Here is a 19,708-nt window from a genome sequence, read left to right on the forward strand (position 1 = left end):
CAGCAGCTATCGATACTGTCATGTTCGGCGACTCGGAAGGGCGAGAGGAACCCTCACTAGGCATCATTGCTTCCAGCTCTCGGCGAACGATTTTGGTAATCTGTACCGAACTGGCATCTGTGTCTTCGCAAGATGATGTTGCTGGTGTGTTGGGCAAGCGGTTGAATTTGTGTGCTATCCGTCGAGCAGTCTTTGATTACAAGCAGCTGGAAGGCATCGTCTGCTATGCCTTTTAGGATGTGCTCGATGCGGTCAGAATCTGACATCTCAGGGTTAGCCTTGCGGCAGAGAGAGATGACGTCTTGTATATAGGTGACATATGACTCTGTAGATGTTTTTACGCGGGAACCCAGCTTACGCTTTGCAGACAGCTTACGCCCGGTGGGACGTCCAAAAAGGTCTTGAAGTTTGGACTTACAGAGTTCCCAAGAGGTGATCCCTTCCTCATGCGTTTCGAACCATGTCCGGGCGGTATCTCGCAAGTAAAAAATAATGTTCGCGAGCATGATGGTATTGTCCCATCGGTTATGCAAGCTTACTCTTTCGTAGAGGTCGATCCAGTCTTCTATTTCCTGGTCGCCTGTTACGGTAAAAGGTCCCGGGTCCCGTGGCTTTGTGAGGACTAAGGGTGGCGGGGGCGTAGGTGGAGCGCCTTCGGGTGGTGTCGCTGGGGGTGGAGTCATGTTGGATGCGGGCGGAAGACTCTTGCTGCCAAGGTCCAGGTCGGGGATGAGTCCGCACCTCCACCAAAGAATGTTACGGTGAAAACGATAATGATTTATTTATAGCTGGGTAATGGCGGTAGACAGAGGATTGAATCCCTGCGAGCGCGCTGGCGATCCTCTACCTCTTCTTCTCTAGGCGACTCATGAGCTCCGTAATAATACGAAGGACTTACGCAGGCAGCCGCACTTTTTGAGTTCGCAATGACATTTGATTATGATCACAAATATTCCTGCTTTGCTCAAGGTGGCCTAGTTTACACACCATATTGGTGATCTTTAGCGCAGTAGGAATATTTTTTATCAGAATTAAACGTCATGTCAACTGAACAAATGTGGCTGTCTGTGTCACTCCTTAGTGTTTTTATTCTTTTTTACTTCCGTGTTCATTATTTCATTTTTTTCTCATGATTTAGTCCCTTTGTTTTTGCTTGTTATGTGTTCATCATTTTATTTTTTATTGTTATGAGGTTTTAGTTAAAAATATGATGCTCTCGTCATTTCCTAGTCCGGGAAACAGTGGTGACCTCGTCGTGTTCAAGGAGCAGTGATGAACTTTTCATCTTGTATTGCTTCCGCGGCGAACAACGGTGTCTGTGTGCATGTGTGACGTGTTAATGACACGGGAAGATTTGGCGACCGAACGGAAAAACAAGGCCAGCGAGGAGCGACTGGGGGCTTTGAACATCACACGGTGCGAGGAAGGACTTCAACGACGAGGCTGGCAAGCTAGCCCTTGTCAAAACTGCTGTGCTCGACCGGAGAGTTGAATCAGAACTGTGACTCTGTGAGTAGGAATCAACGACTTTGAAACTTTCGTATAGTTCACAGCTTAATTGTTGCCTTCCGTTTGTTTTATTTTAATAGGTGTCTTTGTGCTATTACATTTTTAGTCTATTTTAATGTTTGTCCGTGCTATAATACAGTTTTGTTTCTTATCATTTTTTCTTGAATGGGGGAAGTACTTGTTTAGAGTTTTGGCGCTTTTATAAATAAAACTTTTTTTTGCAAACCATATTCTTGGTCTGCTCCCTCGACAACCAATCCCGCCAAAGGGCTTCTTACTTTCCGACATCGAATGATATGTTACAATGTTACCGAGCTAGCGATCGCCTGCATTTTATATATTGTAGCATACATATTTGTCGGAATGACAGATTCCGAACCAGACCAATAAGGATTGGTCACTGGCCTATTCTGTAGATATATCTATACGTAAACACACGTTTGGCAGTGTGGGATAGCAGTAAAATGCAAATTATGGGGATATTCATAGAAATGCATTATATGATTCCATGTCTGGACCTGGAAAATAGGGTACCTGCCCCATGAAAATAATTTTCACCTGATTCTAGAAGGAGCATCGCATGAAAAGTGCTTTATATGGGGTGGATACCCTATTTGCCAGGCCCAAACACGGGATCATATAAAGCAGATATGGGTATATGAGGAATTGGGCAGATATGGGCATATGAGGAATTGGGCAGATATGGCTTTATCAGTCCAGATATGGCTTGACTATCCATATCTCGCCATATCTGCCCAATTCCTTATATATCCATATCTGTATTTTTTAATATAAGTACAGATATGACATTTCTGTAAGGGATAACAACAGTATTTACGATTTTCAGGTATTTTAAGAGTATTCTGCACGTATTTTTGATTGCTCCATTTTTTTAGGGTTGGAGTCTATTTCGCATGAATCAAATAAATATTTCAAGAAATATATATGAAAGGTGTTTTGTGCCTATTAATTTAGTATTTACATATTTCAAAACGCATGAAGAGAACTTCAAATGTAGTTGAAGTAAAGGCATTTTAAAATGATTTTTAGAAGTATATTTTAGTACTAAGTAAAAAAAAAGTTTATATTTTCGGTCTATTTTTCGTGTACTTACAATTATGAACTGTATTTCAAATACACTCAAATTAGAATGTGGTATATTTCAAACGTATTAGTTTTTGCTAAGGGCAGTGCCCCAATCTAAAAGTGACCTGCTGACCTCTGGTTATAAATCCTATGTTTAGTATTTAGTATCTCCTCTTTCGCGTGTCTCTCTCCTTTTCGCAACTCTCTCTCCCGTCGCTTTCCTTGTGTTAGGTCTAGCAGTCAAAAAACGACCCACAAAAAGCGTATAAAAAAAAAAGCCGATAATGGTTTTTCATTCTTCCCTGCCCAAAAATATGAGACACTGGACTCTAAATTACAGGGCCATTTGTAATTCTCGTGGCTGAAACTGCATCATATTTAGTTTTGGAGTGCGTCAGGCATATTTAACACGCTCAAGCAAAAATCCCTGCATCCGTGTGTCAAGGTACCGTGGTTTATCACATAAGATACAGCTTTTAAACTATAAATAAAAACGTGATTAAGATGCACTTTGAGGTGTAATCGTTCAATGGAATCTTATATAAAGAAAAAACATTCCTAGTGCCGTTTCTACATCCACCGTTTTTTTTTCTTCTTTATTTTTCTACTAAACACTCATTTAAAAGGGGCTGTCAGAAAAACTACATCACATTTCAGCAGTTGTCGGAGGAAGTAGCCTATACGAAACTCAATGTATTTGCTTAAAGCATGACAATTAGGTTTAGAAAATTCCACTAGTCGTAAAAAAAGATTCTTTGTAGATTGAAAGTGTGTTTTACAGGGTATGGGATCAGAACCTATTATCGCAAATACAGTGCCTAAAATACGGACCCGTCGCTTTATTGAAAGCAACTCGTCATAGCGTATTTTGGGTACGTTAGGGAGGGTGGTCATCACAATATTTAAAATTATCGGTTCAAAATAGAAATGTAAAGCGCGTTGAAGATATCGTGTGCACGTTTGTCATTTTTCGTGCCAGTCACTAACTCCATGAAATCCATAAGGTTCCGTTTCAACTACCGGAGCACAAAGAGTAGCTAGGTTTCGAATCCAAGGTTGTTCCTTTCCGTAAAGTATCTCCAGCATAGGTCATAGCCTCAGCTGCTTTGCGACGTAAAGCCTCAATAAATATTTTCCCCTCTGAGTAAGTTAAAGCCTCTAGTACAGGGGTCTCATACTCATTGGAGTGTGGGGACCAGATAGCCCACCCCCGAAAGGATGAGGGCCAACGAGAGGGGGGGGGGGTTCCTGAAATTTCGGAACAAAAAAAAGAAAAACAGCGTTGGTGTTTTGCGTTGCAAAGCAGCCGTCAATCCCAGCCACACCCCAGAATTTTTTTAGATTAGAAGGAATATTGTGCTTTCTGTTTTTGATAAGCTCATCCTTTTGCTCCCGTTAACTTTTATTTGCATATACGATTACTTTGGGCCCACACCTGATGTTATAAAAAGGTTTAAAAGAGCACTATACTATAGTACTCGTAGTTTTCCAATAGAACGAGAGAAAGCACACCATCATTACCCTGTCGCACAATTCAATAGGTTCAACAGGCAGAGAAAAATTATCTCTTCATACGGCAGTTTTTGCTTTCCAGACGACTTTTATAGCTGCATTATAAGAAAATACTTTCATTTTGAAGGTATTGTCTGACAGCTAGAAGCCCGAGCTTATAGCTTGATCTTTGGCCGGTGCTTCTGGTGAGCAAGAGTTCGTGCAGCTGGGGTGCCTCCTTGAGGAAAGAGCTCGCAATCGTATATTCTAGTAGTGATATTGCCCTTCCGGTTGAATTACACGAGAAAAAGCTGAGAACATGTATTTAGACGAAACAGTACTTCGTCCAAAGGAAAACAGAATAGTGCAAAATCCGTGAGCAGAGCAGAGCTTCTTTTCAAGCGGAAATTAATCGAAAATATAAAACCCCTCTTTATGGCGGATGTGGCGCTCGAGGCATGGGAACGGGGGCTTCGCAGCCGCGGGATACTCGTGGGCCACATCCCAGAAAGTCGCGGGCCGCATGCGGCCCGCGGGCCGTGTGTTTGAGACCCCTGCTCTAGTACAAAAAAGAAATACTTGAAAAACAACGATGTGTAGACTTTTCTCGCTTTTTTTTTTTATTTATAGTATATATCGCGACACCTTGAATTCCTTTACCGTCTTTTTCCCTCAATTTTACACTACCTACTAATGCTCCGCTCCGCTCAGCCCCGTGCTCCCTGGCGCTCTCCTTCCCTCTCAACTTGGAATAGAGAGTAAGGAGGAAAACAAACCGGAGAGGGAGAGACGACGAAACGTGAAAAGCGTGGTGTGTTCGTCTACTGTTGGAAAGATACTGGTGGCAACGAACAGAATAACTGGTTTGGCAGAATAGATTGCGTAAAAAGATGGATAAAAGGTAGCTACCTTATTTTTACTCATGAGGTATCTACAAGCTCTTCCGTCGAGTTCCTTTACGTAATCAGTAAACTCATGAGTGTCTTTGTCGCAGCAAGACACCCTACAGCTTCGGGACCTTCGGTGAGAGCTATAATTCTGTAAAAATAGACGGGAAATATCAGCTCTCGCCCTGCGCTTATGTACGATGCGAGGCCAGTAATAATTAACCCCCGACCAGTGGGTAAGGTGGTTTTCATTAATGCATAGTAATATACCACAAAAAAACGCCCTCTAGATCTTCTTTTCTCAAAGTTTCAGAATTTCAAAATACGAGATAAGATCAGAAATTCAGAATTAAAGAGCATTAAAAAAAGGTAATTTGGTACAAAACAAAGTATTAAATACTTTTCAAGTGGCGATATAAGTTCATTAACTGTAACAGTGACTTAAGTACATTTTTCATATCACTTGTAAAAAGGTTCACCTTCTTTTGGAACCCTCGGCGCTGCAACACGCAGAAAAACATGCTGTTCACATTGAAATGTTGTGCTTTTCTAGATACGTTAATAAATGTTGTGAAGATCAAAAATTGGCCCTCCTTTATGACTTTGCCTAAATATTTTCGTTTCTAAGCTAGAAAAAAATTCTTTCGATGACCATCTGAGGCCTGCATGAAGACATCAAGTAAAATTTTCCACCCGGCTTAAGTCTTGATATTATTACGGTGCTTTCGTGAACAAGAATGGACCATATGCGAAATTACTTGAACGTCTGGCAAAACTCTGCGTTGCCATTTTTGTTAGGTCAAGATTCCTCTGCTGTTGGTAAGTTTCTTTGCGTTTTCGATAACAATCAAGGCCTACAGCTCACCGCCAATAATCCTCACTCACACCTGCGAGCTTAGGTTTAGAATTGTTTTAAGCTCTTCCTTGCGCATGTACATGCTCTTTGCCACGCCAGTTGACGGTTTCTCTCCGCAACCAGCATGGCGGGCCTACACTTCAGCTCAAATTTTGGGTTTGAGTGTCGGCAAAGGCAAGGGCGCCTGGTTTTCGAAAGTCTTTCTCTGTGCGTACTTGTGCAAACGAAATATTCTTCAGGACTATACCTTCGCGCCCTTGCCTTTGCCAGTGCCTGAGCCAACTTGTGAGGCGAAGCATATTCTTCGCCGCCTCACTAGATGGCGCTGTTCATTTCGCATATCGTAAGAAGCAGATACGGTGTGTGTAGCTTGTGGAGAGGAAGAGGAGACGGCTGGGCACTTGATACTTAACTGCAAGGGGCTTCACCCTGTAGAAGGTGAAGAGGCGACTAATTTATCAAACTCACAGGGATTTAGGGATAGTGAGGGAAAATAGACATGGGGAAGGTTGTAATAACCAAGAAGAGATAATCTGACTGGTGGCGTAGGTCGAGGGAAGGATGAATATTTTCTTATTCCCTCCCTTCCGGACGAGATATAAGGTGGAAGGTGCGGTCACTCGGTTGCATAGAGGAAGACTTGGAAGTAATCCATTACAAGTAACGCCATTACTTGTAATTAATTACTTTTCTAGTAATTTAGTAATTAATCCGTTACTTTTTGAAAATGTGATTTGTAATGTAATGTGATTACTTTTGCAGTAACGAATTACTGGAATTACTCGTTACAATTTTCCGTGCCATCAAAGGGAGAAAGAGAGTGAATGAAGGGCGATGCAACGGCCATCGTGCTTTTAGCATCGTAACACAAGACTCTCGTGAGAGGGAGACGAGAAAAAAAAAATACGCTGGTGAGGAACTGGCGAGGGAAAGGGAAGGAGTTCACGGAAAGCACGACAGCCCAGCCAGAGCCCGTTTCTGAACTCGTTCGTGCGGTCAGCCAGGATGGGAGGATTTGACTGCCTACATGAAGGCAACAGGCTTCGCCTTGTTGGAAAACGAATGGACTGCTTCGAGCGTACAAAAGAGCAGAAAAATAATGGACCATAAAACCGTCGCGTGGGGTTCGTGTCGAGCGGGACCATGGACACAATGACCGCGGTGCATATGTCCGCTCTCCCCCCCCCCCCCTTCTACCCTTCTTCCTCAACCCCCTCCCCCTCCGCGCCTTGTCCCCCCCACCCGACAACATTTTTTTTTGTCACACGAAACCATTTTTTCCTTGCCGATGTTTCTGCCGATACACACGCCCACCCCGCAAATACATAAAATGCTCTAATGAGACCTCGTCCATGCTCATCATTGACAGCGCTGTGAAAAATACTGGCTGGACCGACCAGCTATATGGCTTCTGTCACTTCGCACTAGCGGATGCGTAAAGCAGAAATACGAGGGGTGCGATGGGAGCAGTTCATTGGAGCGAAAAATGTAGCATCAAACTTGCTGTCAGTTTAAACAGCAGGCAACAAGCTGGCCGGGGAGCATAGCCAAAACGACCTTGGACTTCGAAGCTGAACCGATATTCTTAGAAACGAGAATGCTGGGGTTATCCTTAGCGATTGCGCCTGCCGGAACTTGGACCAAACTTTTAGGGAAAGGAAACAGGGCCTGAGGTTTCTGGGAGTAAACAGTGACGAGTTGAGAAGCTGCCTGTAAACGGCGTTAACGACATGGAGGCGTGCTAATCACTGAAAATTGTTTTTTGTTTTTTTTTATAATTTCTAAATTGAAAAATTAGTTTAGCTGAGACATTGTGCATTAATATTTCGTGTGACGTCTTGATTCTGATAAGTTTGGTGCTCAAGAAAGAAGGTGAAGTGGGTCATTTGGTCGGAAAACAATTTTCATCAAGCGGGAATCTTTGAAATGTACCCATACGCAAGTACCGCATCTTGGTCTCACAGCCAGTCAGTTTCAGTAGGTAAACAAGCCCCTATTTAGGCAACATACAGCAAGCATAGAAAAACCACGTCTTAAAGAGAATCGTGTTTTGAAGATCGCCGACGCCAAATTTGGATTGATTCGAATGTTGCGGTCGCCTCCACAGCCCAAGAGCACCGTCGCATGTTCATGGGATTTAGTTCTGTCCCGGTTGGACAGCGCAAGACTCGTTCATTTTGAGCACGTGCTTAAGTCCTTTAAACTATATAGATTCGTTCTCCTAAAAGTATTAACCTAAAATATTGGGTAGAAAGTAATGAATGTGTTTATTTTGGTTTTAATTTTGATTGGGCCCAAACGTTTCTATATCAAACACGCAGTGCATAGTGTGTTTTAGAGCGCAGCTCTTAGGCGCCCATTTCCGGCTTAAGTGGCGTCGCCGTCACCGTCGGCGTCGCCGTCGCTGTCGGCGTAACCGCGCGGTGTATTATGGGTAAATTTTCCCGAAGGAACCCGACGTCCTCCCGAAGGACCTGGGGTTCCATCGGGAAGACCTCGGGAGGACTTCGGGTTCCTTCGGGAGGTCCTCGGGAGGACCTCGGGTTCCTTCGGAAGGACCTCGGGAGGACCTCGGGTTCCTTCAGGACCTCAGGAGGACCTCGGGTTATTTCGGGAGGACCTCGGGAAAACCTCGGGTTCCTTCGGGAGGACCTCGGGTACCTTCGGTGACCTCGGGGAGAGGGGGTCACGTGACCCCCCTCCCGAGGTCACGTGACCCCCTCCCACGAGGTCACATGACCCCCTGATGTCACGTGACCCCCTTCCCCCGAAGTCACGTGACCTCCCCCCCCCCCCCCTGAGGTCAGGAGACCCCAACCCGGAGAAGATTGAAGAATTAGGGGAGGAAGAGGATAAATAGGAGGTGTATAGCCTCCCCTCAGTACCCTTTAAGTCAAGTCAAAAGTCTTTATTTCTCTCCGTTTGGAGAGGGGAGGCAGAGAAAAAAGCAACTCAGTGTTGCTTGACGAGCCTCTGCCCCCCCCCCCCCCCCCTTTACAGCAGCAGAGAAAAAAAATATATATATACACGTACACAGATTCATACAAATTCACAATGTCTACACTAATAAAAAGAAAATAAGTGAGCTAAATCGTACAATCGATTCATGCTTTAACAATTCAGGAACGTATTTAAGAAAATCATTAACAAAATCAGGAAGTACATCCTTCCGAGTTCCACTCAAAATATTTATATTCAATTCAATGCAACAATTTAAAAGGCGCGGTAGTGTATATCTCAGCATTTGATTGCCGTAATTGGTCCTGGAGTGCGGTACTGCCCACGCATCTTCAGAACGAGTGTTGTAGAGCGTTTCCTTGAACTGAAGATTTGAGATCGATAAAAGTAAACTGTTGGTACAAAACGAATTTTTATAAGCAAGGGCTAATTTGTAACTATAGTGACTGGTAATTTGCACAATATTGAATTTTGTAAACAATGGTTTCGTATGACTGTCATCGCTAGTATGATGTATCATACGAATCACTCTCTTCTGAAAAATATGCATTTGATTGATATTAGTTAAGGTCGTATTTCCCCATACCAAAAAGCAATAGTTATATTGAGCGTAAAAATAGAGTTGTAAACAAGTATCATGGCCGAACTAGGAATAATGTGGCGATATCTGTATATTAAACCCACAGCCTTCGATAGATTTTACATGTGTATTGCACCATATCGTTCCAAGTCATGTACGGATTAAAAATTACCCCCAAGACTTCCACACTCTCAACTATATCAATAGTGCCTGTACCAAGAAAAAGTGCAGACCTAGGACTGCAATTTATATTTCGAGATCTAAATGCCACGGCCTTTGTTTTCCTTACGTTTATTTGCAGGGAGTTTGATAATGCCCAAGCATTTAATTGATAAAGATAATGGTTTGCATTGCTTATAATTTTATCTATGTTAACACCGGAAAAAAATATACTCGTATCGTCCGCATAAATAATGTAGTTCACATTACCATCAATGCTTACTAGGTCATTAATATACAAGTTGAAAAGGAGTGGCCCCAAAATACTGCCCTGTAGTACACTGGCGGTTAGTGGTCTGAAATTTGATCGTTTCTTTTATTTATTTCAACACAGTGATGGCGGTTTTGAAAAAAAACTTTTAATCATTTGTAAGGCGACCCCAGGAACACCATAAAGAAGCAGTTTCGTAAGTAACGTTTCATCATTTATGCGGTTAAAGGTTTTTGAGAAATCAATGAATATGCCGAGTGTTACCAGCTTCGCTTCGATGTTGCCTAAGAGTAGTTATTTTTGTTTTAAAAGTGCAATCTCAGTCAAGCGACCTTTCATAAATCCATATTGAGAGGGCGTAATGATTGAAAATTTCTCACAAAAATTATTAAGTTTTTGATGTATGATTTTTTCTAATCCCTTGGAAAATATGGGTAAAACCGAAATAGGTCAAAAAGTTTCTAAACCATTCTTATCACCGGTTTTATATATTACAGTCACCTTTGCTATCTGCTTTTTTTTTTGGAAACGTACCATACTTCAGTGCTAAATTGAATAAGCGCTTAAATAAAGTAAAATCGCCCGCAATACATGTGTAATTTGTTTTATTTGAAGGTCGTAATATCAAAGCTTTTAGTGATTTTTTTTTTTTAATTTTGAAACGCTGAGAATACTTCCTCTTCGTCGGTTAGGGTAAGAAATAAGCTGTCAGAAACACTAAGCACGTATTTGGAGGCCCTCCTCTTCCTCAAGAGCTGCGCTCTAATTCGGCGTTACAGGGAGTTATAAACGGCTTTCACTTTTTTTCGTGCCTCTTTGGAGTAACGCAAAAGCAATCGAGTAAACGAAGTATTTAATCAATTACTTTTTACGTGGAGTAATTTGTAAAGGTAATTCATTACTTTTTGGGCCAAGTAATTGTAACTGTAATTATTTTTTTAAGTAACGGACGCCACTCTGCAGAGAGACTCGTCCATCGTACGGGTCGCATAGAGGTTTTGAGAATAAATCTTTGGATGTGTAACTCCATATTAAATAAATGTCAAGGAAAATACAAAACACTGGCTGAGTAGCGCATGTCCCCGCGTGATTCGAAGAGCTCAGCCGCATCCATCCATCCATCCATTCATCCATTATCTATTGATACGTTTATTTAATGATGGGATTGATGTGAACTGACCACTGAGGAAGGTACAGTGCTAATCACACTTGTCTATAACGCGCGAGCGTGCGGCTTTCTCCGGGGGGCGCTAGACTGGTGGTATTCCCGGAAACTAAGCTAGTCACGTGGCGCAACATGGAACGGCCCGCTCGCGGGGTGTCCTGCCCACTCTATCAGCTGGCGGGGAACGCGGAAGGCTGCTCTCACAGTTTTTACAAACATCATTGCTCGAACAATAAACAAACTGAAGCATGAAGGCGTATCAACGATGTCGTCATGAAAAAACAAAAATATATCATAAAACACTTTACTTTTATCGCTTATCAAGCTGATAGAGTGGGCAGGACACCCCTCGAGCGGGCCGTTCCATGTTGCGCCACGTGACTAGCTTAGTTTCCGCGAATGCCACCAGTCTAGCGCTCCTCGGAGAAAGTCGCACGCTCGCGCGTTATAGACAAGTGTGATTAGCACTGTACGATACATATAGTCACTCATAGCTTAAACCACGCAGGGTTTGAGCAGTCCAGAGTATCTTATCATCACTCCCGCCGATGAGATATTGACATTAGCTGATAAGAACGACAAAAAACAAACCACGAAAAAGAAAATGTACGAGACAACAGATAACTATAAGGCAGAGACGTTGGTAATAATAAATAAAGTAGGTAGCATCTACTTTATGCATGCGAGTCAAACGCCGGACGCCGGAGTTCCACGTTCTGAAGCGTTCGACGAGTGCCGTAGAGACAAAGGCAGCTAGCTTTTGGTCTGCCCACTATTCATTTCAACCACAGCTCGGCTTATCGACGTACCCGCGCGCTGTCGCCTCCTCCTCTCCCTCAGTTTTTAGGTGCATACAAATTGACATACCTTTCTAAAAGACTTTTCCATCGTTCACTTAGGGAAAAAAAGCTAAACAAAAGTGAGCGCGACAATGATATGGAACCAGCACCCTATCATGTGAACTTCGCGTCGTTGACACCACTCGTGGTGCTACATGTAGTGTTGTTTGTTACCGGCAGGTGTCACTCTTAAAGGGAAACTCCGCTTCATTTTTGATATTTAGAAAACTATGCAGCCCTCTTCAGTATCGTGTAGGAAGACTAAATGTCAAATTTTACGGTCTAATTCCGTCTATATATTTAATAAACTGGCCAGCAAACCTTCAAGTCAGCCAAGTCGTCGAAATCTGCCAACTCTAGCGTGCGACGTGTGGCGCAATCATCAGCGCAGTCAACGCCACGGAGTTGGAGCAGCCAACATTGAGCCACTACGTCAGCAGCATGACTACGTTGTTCTCACGTTTTGTTTGTTTTTACTGCTCAGAGCAAAATTGAACGATGACGTCATGAATTTCTCCTCCCGGTGTTGGCTGAACGGCGTCCACGTGATCGCCGTAACATGGATGCGCTAGTTTGCGCTGCCCTGCGTGCTTATCGGAGCTCAGAGCTGGGAGCAGTCTGTTGGTCTGTTTCGTCTCGCCGCTGCTCTGACTTGAGAAGGACGTTTTGTCTACGATACAAGCGCGGGCAGAATCTCCAATACCTAGCTGCGATGAATGTCGGAAGATCCATAGGCTCACGATGTTCTGTCGCTGCCTGCTACAATTATCGGTTGACCAGCCCGGGAGTTGTCTTTAACAAGCTTCCACACGCTGTTGTAGCAAACTACATGGGCAAGAACTGCGGAGCAGACGACACTTCCACTTTGCTCTACGTTCGCCCGCCGTCGCATAGAGGATCGCGTGACCTTTGAGACTGTGACAGCCCCCGTAGGGGAGGCACAGACGCGCTGTGGTGGGCCCACGCTGAGGTGAGGAGGGATGAGGCGAAAATGACATTTACTGTTGAATAATAACAGGAGTCGGTGCTGGTGCTGCCCGCAGCTCACCGACCGTCGTGGCGATCTGAAGGGGTGGTCACCCGGGCTGTCCGTCAGTGTGCCGGTGCCTGGGCGAGTTGGCTCCGGGGCTCACAGGGTTCAGGGGCTTGGAGGAACGCTATTGGGTGGCCTAGCGATTGAGGCGACCCGGGTTTCTCGGGGCTCTGAGGGTTCGGGGGCTTGGGGTGCTGACGCCAGCGGGTAACCGTTTTGTTTCTCTGGTCCGGCTCACAAGGCTCTGGGGTTTGGAGCGTTGACGCTAGCGAATATCCTTGAGGTTGAGGCGATCCGGGCTTCTCAGGGCTCGGGGGCCTGGGGCGCTGACGTCAGCGGGTGGCCTTCCCGTTGTTTTTTTTCTGGTGTGTTGTTTCCCGCGCTCTCTCCAGCGCGCTCCCTGGCACCTTTCTCGGCACGTCTTCCCGCTCGGACTCGCTTCCCCCGACCAGTCCCACTCCCAACTTGTTCCCCATGTCCGGTTTCTCCGCTCCCCTTGTCTTCTTTCGTCTTCTTCCCTTCCCCCTCTCCCCCGGGCCATCACCGTTCACACAATCCGAAGTAACCTGCCCGCGTCACGTATCTTGTACCTCGCCGCCCCGAACGTCACAAGACCACGTGGTCCGACGTGACTTTGCCATGCCTCTGACGACACGAGACCAATGGTGCCTGAGGCAACCAAAGTTTCGGTTTCGGTATCTCCTGATGTTTAAAAAAGATTACAGAAATAATAGTCCCCCTTTCGCGAATCCAAAGACGTAGACCTAGACGAAGACGTAGAAGACGTAGAAATAGAATCACATGTAAGCCCAAATCTTTCGGAATTGAGCGGAGTTGCCCTTTAACAGGACTAACAAGATTCTAACACACAATCATAGAGGGCGCCGCCTCACTGTTACGTTTTGTATATAAGTCGTGAATAAAGACTGCCGCGGAACTTTGCGCATCCGGCCCAGCTGACACTGTCTGGTCCCGCTCTCTAGACTAAATACCTTGTAGAATCAATGCTAAGATTGATGTTCTGTAATGAGTATATAGTACATAGAAGCTGAAGTCGACTTTATTGTATAGAGTGGCTTAACAGAGTCGTGCTCTTTTGCATTTTTTGCGTGTGAATCGCAGTGCATATTTCCTGCGTTCTCAATTTTTCAATACACACAGTCGTATCGGAGTCCCCTACCTTGGAGACATATTCAAAAACAAAATCAACCAAGGTTTTGCAAGCAGTGATTTGATATCAAAGGAGTGCAACTTAAGATTGCGCATCAAGTATCATAGTTTACCGTGGCCTTAAGCCGGGGGCATACTGCTCATACATCAGACAAACGACAGTCTGCAAACACGAGTGACCGCAATATCTGTGGTTCGAATTCCGCGCGTCAAGTGTTCTTCTTGAACTCATTACCATGCGGCATTCGAAGCTCGGATCTCACGATTACTAGAGTTCGAATCTCTATTCAGACTGTTTTTTGTGTGATGTATAAGCAGCGTGACCCTGACTGCAGTGAAAAATAAAGTCGATGTCCGCATTCGACTACAAATACGTCGAAAAATGTACCGCAACAACTTTTCCGCATTGAAATTTTTTTTTAATTAAAATGGAAAGGTCACATAGCCTACACTTCAAATATAAAGGGAAGAACTGACACTCACCTCGCACGATACAATGAAGGAAAGATAAAATAGATGAGCAGTGCATAAATCGACTTCCCCTTTCTTTAGAGAGTCTTCAAAGTACTTGCTTGGGACTGTCCAGTTATTGTGCATTATCGGTGTTGGCGTATCATTCCAGCAGTTATGCCTAAAGTTACTGAAATTTAATACCATAACAAAAATATGGAATATTTCAAAGATATTCTTCTCCGCTCGGTAATGGCATCTGATATATTCATCTACTCGTTGCAGTGTTTACGGGAAAAAAAAACATCCATTGCCAGCGTTCAGAGACCGTCTATTTCAGTGTCACGGCAAAATTTCGAAAATATTCCCACTCAAAGCAGCTATGTAAATCAATGGTATAACACCGTCACCCTTCTCCAGAGAATTAAATCAAGGATAAGATCGTTATCGAGCACTTATCTGCCCATTTCTTGAAATGTATTTACCACTGAAATTGTTTCTGCTTAAATTAAGATATTTCCCGATAAATTGCGAACTACTGATTTTATTTTGATCAGTTGTAATCATCATGTATTTTGAATGGTGGCCTTCATATTGCCCCTTTTTTTAGCTTGTTTTTGTTTTATAATTTTTGTAATTGTCTGCCGCCTGCAATAATCTCAAGCCCGAGCCTGAATTTTTGTCAAGCTGTTTATGCGGGCAGAAACAGAGGAAGAGGAGGGGAAAAGAGCATGAGAGAAAGCCAGAACACCGAGCTCTGATTGGAATGGCTAGTGGATAAACGCAAAGCTAGCTAGCTGCCTTTGCCTCCACTGCAGTGTTCGAACGTGTTTCAACGCTAAAGCCCAAAGCTTGACGCCGAAGTTCCGCGTTCTAGCGCGTTCCACGAACGCAACGGCTACCAAGGAAACGTTTGTCTCATCTGTACAGTTCAAACGTGTTTGATCGCGAACGCCAAACGGCGGAGGCCGGCATTTCACGTTCTAACGCGTTGCACCAGTGCAGTGGGAGTCAAACGCGGCTAGATTGACGTCCTATTCACTAATCATTTTATCCAGAGCCCGGTGTTGTGAGCTCCTCGAGCGCTCTCATCTCTTCTTCTCTCTCTCAGTTTCTGCCCGAATAGGTTAGCTTCCTCTGCGCACTCACCTCTTTAATAATATTAACCTAGCAGGCATACAATTCGCAATCACAACTGAACTAAGTAAGGTTTCATCGATCTGAAGGATGCCCTGAAATAAATATCGAGCATAAAATGGTCCTTCGCCATGTTCACTTCGACTTCCATATAGCTACTGAGATCTGAGGATACGCGGGACGTGGCTTATAATCGTGAAGGCAGGAAACTTCCGTACGTGACATGACACCACCATAGGTGAAGCCGTTTGAGACTTTGGGTTTGGAGGCCCCCAACGATGACCGAAACCAAGAGACGCAATTGGGCGGACTTGGGCACACTGGGGGTGTTCCCACCGAAGAACGACCTCTACTTCCGGTTTCACTTGGGATTTTGTTTTTTAGCCGACTTCAGCGGGTATACCGCCTCCTCTTATTCCTACCTCCATGTTTATAATAATCCAATTTTAACGCGGAAGCATTAGCTGTCCCATAGAGCGAAGCCGGTGTTGTCTCTAGACGTCGTCTGTAGCAACAAAAAACGGTACCTAAATTCCCATTGGATGAGCGAAACGGCACCTAAATTTCCATTGACTGAGCGAAACGACAGCTATGCAGGTGCTTCGTCATGGAAGGCGGCGGGGGCGCTCGAGATCAAAGCGGACGCGCCTCAGAAATAAAACACAAAGAAAAACACAGCAACGCAGATGCTTCGTCATGGAAGCCGGCGGGGTTCGCCGCGCCTGCGCAGTGGGGGGGGCGTAATAACACCACCAGAGGGCTGTGTGAAAAAGGAAGACGCGACTCGCTGCTTGTAGGAATGCTTTCGCATTCCTACAGGTAAGCAATCCTAAATGTCTCTGCCGAATTTTCGTTTTTTTTGTTCTGCTTGGTGATTCATTTTTTGACATTCTTATAGCAATTTTATTGGTTCTGGAAGCTTACGCCATCAAAAAATCCCCCATCAAAGAGATTCTGGAAGCTTACGCCTTCAAAAAAGAAGGAAAGGAGCGATGTGTCAGGCAAACATCGCTCCATTTACATTGGAAGGAAATTGCCTTCCTTGACACTTGTTGATTGACCGAGAGCGTGTGGTGTGTTTTTGTTTTTGCTACTGTTATTGTTGTGTATTCTTTTCATCAAATGTTTCAGTTGAGAGTTAGAGCTTGTCCTGTGTTCTTCCTTTACAACATATTCTTGTCTTTTGCGCGCTGTATTACAATTTTTGAAGGAAATTCCTATAAGAAATTTGTGCAAATCAGCAAATTTTAGAATCCGAATGCTAGTGCTGCATCAGAGGCGCTCAGATTGACGACGAACGATTTCAGTAAGTTGATGCGTCATTCCGATCTAGATGGATCACATTCCAAGTTGCCTCCTATCTATCGAATATTTTCGATAGATGGCGCCACGAATATGAATAAGGTATATTGAATTCATGAGAATACATGATGAATCGACGGCGCTTACAGTCAGCAAAGTTGAATTGTTTGGGATCAACTGGTTTCCCTCCCCCGAGAAGACGCAAGCCGCGGATGTTCCGGGCGAAGGCATCTGGCTTCGAGCCTGGTCGCTCCATATCATGTCGGGGAGAGTACGCCACCTTGTTGGCCTACCCTCTAGCCCTCCTCCGCGCGTCTCCCGTTTTCGTAGAACCCGCAAGATTGCTTTAAACCGTCGGGCCTGCCCTCCTCTGCGAGAACAGCCGTTTGGTCAAGGAGTCCTGGATTGAACTCCGGGCAACGGGTCGAGTCGCGGTGTGAGCTCGTCCGACCGGCGATGACTCAACGCGAGCGGTTCCCCTGGTTCTGACAGTCGGCGTCTTCTCCTCCTAGTGGGCACCCGGCTGCCGAGAGCCTTCGCCCGACCTCCTGCAACGACAGGTAGCGGCGTGAGCTCGGCCCACAGGCGGTGACTCCGCTCGCAATTACCCCTTTTGCTCTCAGGTCGGCGGGCGCTGCGGCCACACTGCGTCCATGGCTCGCTTGACCGCAGTGTGTCGTTGGGGACCCCTGGTTCTCAACAAAAGCTGTTAGATACCGGGATCATTGTCGTTGTTGGCATGGCGTTGGACGAACCCGGCGCGGCGACCGCCCTTTCTGGTAGCCGTCGACGGCGCGGTGGGACGGGCATCGGATTCCCCTTTGAGCACCGGTCCCCAGACGTAAAAGTACGCGTTCTTGCTTCCCAGAATTGTGGCACAAAAATATAGCAATATCTAAGTTTTTGTTTTTAAGAACCAAAGTTTCGCAATTACTTTCTGCACACGCCATGCTACATGACCATTCCAGCTGAGTTCTGACGTGATTATAACACAGAGGTATTCGTATTCATTTATAGTTGCTAAGGTAGCGTTGTTGAGGGCGTATCTAAAATCGAGGGGAGTTTTACTGTGCGTGTGGCTCACATTTATACACACTTATGATTGTTTAGTGACATTTGCCAATTCGTACACTATTGCGTTATACTGCTTAAACAATTACCTTTAACTGATCGCTTCTCAAACCTATTTTTGAAAGCAGCACGTAGCCGTCCGCTTAAAACCGACATTGTATGCTATTATCTTCAGTAAGATCGTTTATATTAACTAAAAAATGCCAAGGTCTGAGCACAGATCCTTGGGATTCTCCAGAAGTTACCAGGACAGTAGGGGAAATTACACCGCCGATTAAGTATGAGTCCAACCACCGCAGGAGTCTCTCATTTCTGAGCAGAATTTTAAGTTTTGTCAACAACTTATGATGTTGTACTCGATCGAAGGCTTTTGCCAAATCTAAAAGGATAACACCCACCTGGCCCCCCTTGTCGAAAACATTAACAAAGTCAAGAAAATTTGAAATGCCTTCGTCTACGGCTCTGTTATAATCTTTTCATTTCTTTACCGTATCATATGGTCCATTGGGAACAAAGCCAGGACAGTCTAACGCGATGATGCGGTGATCTGATATTCCATCTACAACTGCACAGTGATAGTCTTCAACACAAATATTATTATAAACAAATTATAAATCAAGGAGGGAAGTGGTCGTTTTTGTAACTCTTGCGAGCGTCGTCACAATCTAGATAGGACTGTTCCAAAAAGCCAAATCTATCAAAAGTTTGAAATAACAACATCATGACATTGAGGTAATTGTAGCCCAGTCTACGTTTCGAAGATTAAGGTCACCTCCTCAAAGTATATTTTTATTGCATATTGGCATGTACATGCGCAAAATCGTGTAAGTCGTTCAGTACATCATAGAGGAAATTATAAAAGATAATATCACTCACACTGATTCAGTGCCTGTGGTATTACGCAGAAAAGAAAATTCAATTCCTGATTTTATAACTATCATTTCGTGCGTTGGGGGGAACGGTTTCACAATCAGGAATACTATCACTTAACCAATTTTCGGTTATCAACAATGCCTCTCGATTGAAGGAAAGGAGAATGCTTTCCAGGTCGATCGTTTTGTTTACTATGCTCTTTGCATTCAGGTTAATGTTAATTACTCGAAGTTTCGTGTTAGCTGTACAGTTTACGACGTTTACGATACTTATCGCATTTAAGCTGGCAAATCTAAAGATCTTGCATGTCGGTATACCTCGGACGAGGCTTCATCAGCAGCAGCATTGCCCCGTCCTAAGGGGGCCAAAATGGGGTCTTACTAGGTTTCTTTCCGGCCAATCGTCAGCTTGAAAACTTTTCGAGTTCTGAACCTTCGACATACACATGAAACGAAAAGTAGGTATCATACTTAATTGGAAATTTTGTGCTAACAAACATTTTGTCACCGAGCACTTCGAGAACAAGAGCCAACACATCGTCTGAGGATGTGAACGGGTGTATGCGCGACACGAATATTGCCTTACGGACGGACAGGAGGCCGGAGTGCGGCACGCAACTTACTGTTGCGGTCAGAACCGATTAACGGCTGCGGTCGTGGCCTTGGGTGCGCTGGCCTGTCTTCGTTGACATCATGCGATTTAAGACTTCCATTTAGCTGTCCCTGTCGTCGCTCGTTGGTTGGAGGGGCTCCAGCTGCTCGAGCAGTTGCACCAGGCCGGCGAAACGTATGGCTGGTCGGAGACAAGGAGTCTCCGGCCATCGGCGCGTCCGTAGAAAAGCATTTTTGAAGAAGCTCACTGTTTCGTACCA

General features: G+C 44.6%; 1 protein-coding gene across 1 annotated transcript in view; it reads right to left on the reverse strand.

The window, feature by feature from the left end:
• The window catches only part of LOC115320293, a 45,769-nt gene that overhangs the window by 13,214 nt on the left and 12,847 nt on the right, over positions 1 to 19,708 (reverse strand). The window contains exons 4-5 of the mRNA XM_040211193.1: positions 14,488 to 14,644; positions 4,996 to 5,124 (exon numbers count right to left, since the gene is read on the reverse strand). Coding sequence (XP_040067127.1) covers positions 4,996 to 5,124; positions 14,488 to 14,644 — 286 coding nt within the window. The remainder of the gene's footprint in view (positions 1 to 4,995; positions 5,125 to 14,487; positions 14,645 to 19,708) is intronic.

Source organism: Ixodes scapularis, unplaced genomic scaffold, assembly GCF_016920785.2.
Source record: "Ixodes scapularis isolate PalLabHiFi unplaced genomic scaffold, ASM1692078v2 ptg001864l_1__unscaffolded, whole genome shotgun sequence".
Classification (NCBI taxonomy): Eukaryota; Metazoa; Arthropoda; class Arachnida; order Ixodida; family Ixodidae; genus Ixodes; species Ixodes scapularis.